The sequence below is a fragment of the Carassius gibelio genome, chromosome A10, assembly GCF_023724105.1.
Source record: "Carassius gibelio isolate Cgi1373 ecotype wild population from Czech Republic chromosome A10, carGib1.2-hapl.c, whole genome shotgun sequence".
Lineage (NCBI taxonomy): Eukaryota > Metazoa > Chordata > Actinopteri > Cypriniformes > Cyprinidae > Carassius > Carassius gibelio.
The window spans coordinates 15,134,889-15,141,493 of NC_068380.1; the positions used below are offsets into that span (position 1 = coordinate 15,134,889).

At 43.5% G+C, this 6,605-nt stretch overlaps 1 protein-coding gene across 2 annotated transcripts; it reads right to left on the reverse strand.

Moving 5' to 3' along the window:
- Window positions 1–662: 662 nt before the first annotated feature.
- On the reverse strand, window positions 663–4,470 carry LOC128021316 (apomucin). Of its 2 annotated transcripts, XM_052608426.1 has the most exons (3): window positions 4,344–4,470; window positions 2,088–4,264; window positions 663–2,024 (listed from the first exon to the last, which is right to left on the reverse strand). In XM_052608426.1, the coding sequence occupies exons 1-3, from the start codon at window positions 4,361–4,363 to the stop codon at window positions 862–864; spliced, it is 3,360 nt and encodes a 1,119-aa protein (XP_052464386.1). In that variant the 5' UTR covers window positions 4,364–4,470; the 3' UTR covers window positions 663–861. The 2 variants fall into 2 exon arrangements, with proteins under 2 accessions (XP_052464386.1, XP_052464385.1); XM_052608425.1 differs by having other exon boundaries at window positions 663–4,264.
- Window positions 4,471–6,605: the final 2,135 nt, after the last annotated feature.

Below are 6,605 nucleotides of genomic sequence, written 5' to 3' on the forward strand. Positions count from 1 at the left end.
CAGGCTTGTATAAACAAAACTGTGTGTTGCACCATCGTCTATTCATTCATTGTGGAAATTATGGCACCCTTACACATGTCAAATACTTATGCAGATTATTATTACTAAAAATCTCTTTTTGTCAATGGTATCTTTCTCCATGAGAAGCACTGAATGAATAAAAGGCGTCGCACAAGGTAGCCTAAATAAGGTGGCAATTAGTTGAGAAGACTAATAAAAATATTATCAGGTCTTTTAGAGGTTTGCTTAACCACAAAATATCAATTTGGTTTGAGAATGTAAAATGTTGAAGCAACATTTGAAAATAAATAAATACCCAGGCCTAATTTTGACAGACTTTGTTTGACAAAGGTTATCATTCTTAAGTCAATGTTGCAGAGCAACACAAGTGGTTAAAATTGGTGCATCAATGGAGACTGGTGTCTGATTGTTCTAAAGCCTTGATACAATTCTGTACATTTGCTTCAACGGTTTCAGTGATTCATCAAGTGTCACCCTACCCATCCTTACGGTCACAGTAAATGACCCGTTACTCTCTATTGCTAAAACCTCACTTGCATCTGTCAGCAGAATTAAATCCTGGTGGGTAGAGACCACCCACTGAGATACAGCAAAACTCAAGCAAAAAAAATAAAAAAAATAATAAACCCAACCCACACAGCTTAGATTCCAACTTTTATTGGGGTTTCAGTTCTGAAATCTGCAACACTTGCATCATAGCAGTTTACCAGAGCACCCTTTGGAGGAAGAGAAACAGCTTCGGTGAACGGTGCAGTAGAAGGACCAGCAACAGCTTGGGGTAAGGACCGGGATACACTTGCATAGGACTGAGACCCAGGAGCAAAAGTCACTTGTGGTATCTTAAGGCTGAGATGATCCACCAGAAGCAGTGCTTCTTTGCAGGATAGCAGTAGAGGACCTTGCATGGATGTCGGAGCTGCCTACGAAGGAAGCAAGCCGCTTCAGAGAACCCTGAACATTAGTAGATGGACCATCTTTGGGTGATGACAGCAATACACTTGCATAGGAGGAATAAGGTCCCTGGCCAGATTGGCTTGTGGGGTCTTGAGTTTGAGATGAACCACCATAAGCTGTGCCTCCCTGAAGAGCATGGGGAGTAGAGGACCCTGCCTGGGTACCAGAGCTGCCTGCAAAGTTAGAGGCAAGCTTCTTCTGAGAGCCCTGAATAGTAGATTGACTGGCAACACCTTGAGATGGGGATAATGCACATGGACATGAGTGAGGAACAGGGGCAAATTGACTAGCAGTACCTGGAGGCTCTGTTGATCCATCATAAGTGATACTTCCTTGCAGGCTAAAGGGACTAGAGAACCCTGCCTGGGTGCTAGGGCTGCCCATGAAGGTAAAGGCAAACTGCTTCAGAGAACCCAGAATAGTAGATAGACCAGCTTGGGGTAAGGACAGTGATAAACCTGGATACGAGGATGGATACCCAGGGGAAAACTGGCTAGCAATATCTTGAGGCTGAGGTAATCCACCAGAAGCAGTGCTTCCCTGAAGAGTGAAGCTGGATGGTCCTGCCTCGGTGCCAGAGCTGCCCATATAGCTAGAGGCATGTTGCTTAAGAAAACCTGGAAATGTAACTGGACCAGCTTGGGGTGAGAATGATGAATCTCGATAGAAGGATGGAGATCCAGGGGCAAACTGGTTGGTTGTACCTGGAGACTGCAGAGAACCACTGTAAGAGCTGGTCATTTCTTGCGAGGCAAAATCTGCTGAGGCCCCAAAATGAGCTCCAGAGCCTCCCTGGTAGGCAGAGGTAAACGGCTTCTGAGAACCCATAGTAGTAGATAAACCAGCTTGGGGTAAGGACAGTGATACACTTGCATAGGACGGAGACCCAGAGGCAGACTGACTTGCAGCAGCTTGAGGCTGATGTGATCCACCATAAGCGGCTTTTCCCTGCAGGATAGGAGTAGAGGACCCAGTCTGGGTGTCTGGGCTGCCCATGAAGGTGAAGGTAAACTGCCTCAGAGAACCCGGAACAGTAGATGGACCAGCTTCTGGCGAGGACAGTGAAACATTTGCATATAGGGAAGGAACGGGAGCAAACTGATTTTTAGTACCTTTAGACTGGACAGAACCACTGTAACCACTGCTCATGTCTTGTGAGGAAACATCTGTAGAGGCTCCAAACTGAGCCCCAGAGCTGCCCTGGTAGGCAGAGGTAAACTGCTTCGGAGAACCCAGAGTAGTAGATGGACCAGCTTGGGATGAGGACACTGATAAACTTGCATAGGACGGAGACCCAGGGGCAGACGGACTTGCAGCATCTGCAGGCTGATGAGGTTGTCCACCAGAATCAGTGCTTCCCTGCAGGATAAAAGAGGTTGAGGACCCCATTTGGGTATCTGGACTGCCCATGAAGGAAAAGGTAAGCGGCTTCAGAGAATCCGGAACCGTAGATGAACCAGTTTGGGTTGAGGACAGTGATGAACCTGGATATGAGGTTGGAGACCCAAGGGAAAACAGGCTAGCAGGACCTTGAGGCTGAGCTAATCCACCAGAAGCAGTGCTTCCCTGCAGAGTGAGGCTGGATGATCCTGGCTGGGTGCCAGAGCTGCCCATATAGGTAGAGGCATGTTGCTTCTGAGAACCCGGAACAGTAGAAGATGGACCAGCTTGGGATGAGGACAGTGATCCACTTGTATAGGAGGATGGAGACTTAAAGGCAGACTGACTTGCTATATTTTGAGGCTGATGTGATGCACCATAAGCAGTGCTTCCATGCAGGATAAATTGAGTTGATGATCCTGCCTGGGTGCTAGAGCTGCCAGTGTAAGTAGAGGTAAGCTGCTTCCCAGAAGCCTGAACAGTAGAAGATGGACCAGTTTGGGGTAAGGAGTGTGAAACACTTGCATATGGGGAAGCCCCAGGGGCAAACTGACTTGTGGTACCTTGAGACGGGACAGAACCAGTGTTAGAGCTGCTCATTCCCTGTGAGGCAAGACCAGTAGATGCCCCAAACGGAGCCCCAGAGTTATATTGCTTACGGGAACTCAAGACACTTCCAGCTAGTCCACCAGTGCTGTGGGGTGAGGAAAAGGGCTTGGAGTAGCCAAGAGCATATGGACTAGAGGTGGCTTGAGACGGTGGAAGCAACCCCCTGTAATACTTCCTTCCCAGTAATGTAAGTGGACCAGAAGCTCCCATTTGAGACAGAGAACCAGCCTGTGAAACTGCTCTATATGAAGACCTGCTGTTTCTGGTAGCTTGGGGTGCAGACATTGGAGCACTTGCATATTTTGTAGGGGACATGGGAGCATACTGACCCAGAGTGCCTGTAGACTTGTGAGATAAACTAACAGATCTATGATCTTCTTGCACAGGGATAAAGTATCTGGAAGTTGCAGACCGAGTGCCAGACCTGCTCTGGGTGCTTGATGTAGACAAACTGGGTGAACTCTGAACATTTGTAGACTGGCTAGAAACCCCCAGGGGTAAAGAGTCAAGCTTTTTAGCCATAAGGGATCCTGGAGTATATGGACTAGAGGTACTGAGAGACTGCAACATACCACTGTAATAGCCACTCCCTACTCGTTTGGGGATAGAGTTTGCAGACAATTTAGCCCCAGAGTTGCCCTGAGAATTGGCGGAGCCATGAGACTGGCTAGAGAAGCTTCTGTAAGAAACACTGCCCCGAGTGTACAGAGGTGTAGCATCATCTGTTGACTTTGAACTACTCTGAGGTCTAACCATATGTAAACTAGGGGAGCTTTGACTATTAGTAGACTGGCTGGATACCACCACGGGCTGAAACTGACTGGACATCTCTGGATATCGCTCTAAACTTAATCCACCAGAAACACCTGGAATGGTTGATCCAGAGGATGCCGAACTGCTTGAAGGCTGTTGATTCAGGGACAGAGGCAAGGTAGTGGAGACAGAGCTGCTTGAAGCAGTTTGGGCATGGGACGTTGACCGATAGATGTTGGAACCACCTTTAACAAACTGAAGTGGATTCAACTTCGACTTGCTTTTCAGGGTTTTTTTAGGGAACAAACTGGAGCCCACTTCTTCAATAGGCAAATTCTTTGTCACATAGACCTCTGACATAGAAGACTGGACTGCAGGAGGTGAGAAAGCATCAGAAGGCTGACCCCACCCATGATTGGAATGTGTCCCACAAGTCCCACTAAATGCACATTCCTTGAAATTGCTGGGGCTGGGGGGATGGGGGTAGCTGTATTTAAATCCATCAGCAATCCTCCAAAACAAAAAGAAGATTACTGGCAAGAGCAACCTGCAAAAATAAAAATAAAAGATAAGTATTGTAAATGTGTGCAGTCATTTACAAACACAGACTGAATGAACAAACTCACCCTGTCCACCGTTGATCCATGACAAATAAAAAAATACTCCAAATACCCAATGTTCTAGTTTTCAAACCACCACACAAAACACAAAATTCCAAGCATATGTGCAGTTAGAGTTAAGTGTATTTTAAAGGTGTTCACCAGTCCAATAAGAGCAAATGACTAATTATATGAAATACTGTTCACCTGGGAAACTGGTCTTTAGAAGATTGCTTGCTTTGTGAAGGCTGTGATACCCTCTGCAGTTAAAACATTTTAAAGCAGCTAATTAATCCCAGAACATTACTTTCACAGTGTATGATATCCTCATACAAATATACCACATCATATTACAAAAAATATAATTATATTACTTTTATCAAACTAATTTTGATATTAAGATCATTAGTTTGCAGTGAATTATACCTTTTGTTCATTTTGTTATTTGGCTGTTTTGTTTACTTATTTACTTTTTTTTTTGCTCAGTCCTTTCTTTTGCAAATATGTGGCATTGATTTGCAGAGCTAAATTATGTGGAGATTCAAAACAGTCCCATTACCTTTTATTATTGTCTGTTGCCCCATCAACACAGACACGCGTTTAGCTGTATGCGTAAATATTTTGTATCACCTAATAATAGCAAGGCAGCAGAGCACACTGCAAAGTGCTTTAATAGCAACCTGACAAAGGCAAATCAACCAGTATTCATACTGGGATATTTTAATACTTTTTTGTTAAGAGAGACTCTTCCAAACCTGCAGCAATATATTGATAGCTCAACCATTTTCTCATGTGCATCGGATCTGTGGTATGGTAACATTGAGGGTAGGGCATTATGTAGAGCACACACTGGCAGACTGGTTCATAAAGTGATCCATCTACTGCCAAAATACAGAAAACCTGTTAGAAATGAGAAACCGGTAGAAAAGAAAATCCTTGTTTTGAGCAAGGATAAAGTGGACGTTACAGGATTGTTTGCACTATAAACTGGGATATGTTCTTTGATTCATGCAGAGAACCTCATGAGTTATCAGACTATATCACATCTTATATTAAATTCTGTGAAGATACTGTAATTGATACTAAAGTGGTTAAAATCTTTTCAAGCCATGGCTTATTAAAGATCTGAAGAAATACCTTAATGAGAGCTTTACATTTCTAGTCTATTAGAACCCACTGCACTTAAACCAACTATGTGGAAGAGCATTTGTATTGAAAGTGACGTGGCATTCAGCCAAGAATGGTGACCCATACTCAGAATTTGTGCTCTGCAATTAATCCATCCGAAGTGCAAACACACAGAGCAGTGAACACACACCGGGAGCAGTGGGCAGCCATTTATGCCATTTATGGTTCCATGCCTTGCTCAAGGGCACCTAAGTCATGGTATTGAAGGTGGAGAGAGAACTGTACATGCACTCCCCCCACCCACAATTTCTGCCGGCCCAGAACTCGAACTCACAACCTTTCGATTGGGAGCCCGACTCTCTAACCATTAGGCCACAACTTCCCTTATAGTTATTGAGTGACTATAGTGCATTGCAATAGGTAGCATCTCAAAGTTAATACTGAATAAAGACTAATTAGCACATTTTGTTAGGTTTACACATGAATTACACTCTAAAAACTAATTCATTGGACTTTTAGTCATTACTTAAAATGTATATGTTGTTGTGAAATACAAAATCAAGTTCTGAGATACTGTTAGACTTTTTAATTGTAATTTTTATTTTATTGAGCTGGGATGACACACAAATTATGCTTATTGATGAAATATACTATCAAGACTTGTCAGAGTTTAACATTTTCAGTTAATCAAAAAACAATTTAACTTTAAGTTCTGTTAAGGTAAAAAACTATGTGATGACCCGTAAACGGCCCACAGTTTCAACGCGCAACCAGATGACAAGACGAGTGAAGCATGTGGTGAATGGTAAGTAATTTTTCTTAATCTCCTGTTAATCTTGAGTACCTATAGAGTAGTACTGCATCCTTCATATCTCCAAAAAAGTCTTTAGTTTTATTATATTTATAAAAGAAAGATAGTCTGTACAGTTTTTTTTTTTTTCGGAAAAACACAAGCGGCTGGAGGCGTGACGTGTGGGCGAAGCTAAAGAAACACGAGCGCAAGTAGGCTTTTGCGTTGAGAGTGTCTGGAAGCTGTGACATTACCGTGAGGAAAAAACCATCATCCAAAACAAACCATGGGTAACAGTCAGATTCATCCGTATATTTATGATCCAGAATCAGATCCCGAGGCTGAAATTGAACAAGAACAGCAGCAGCAAA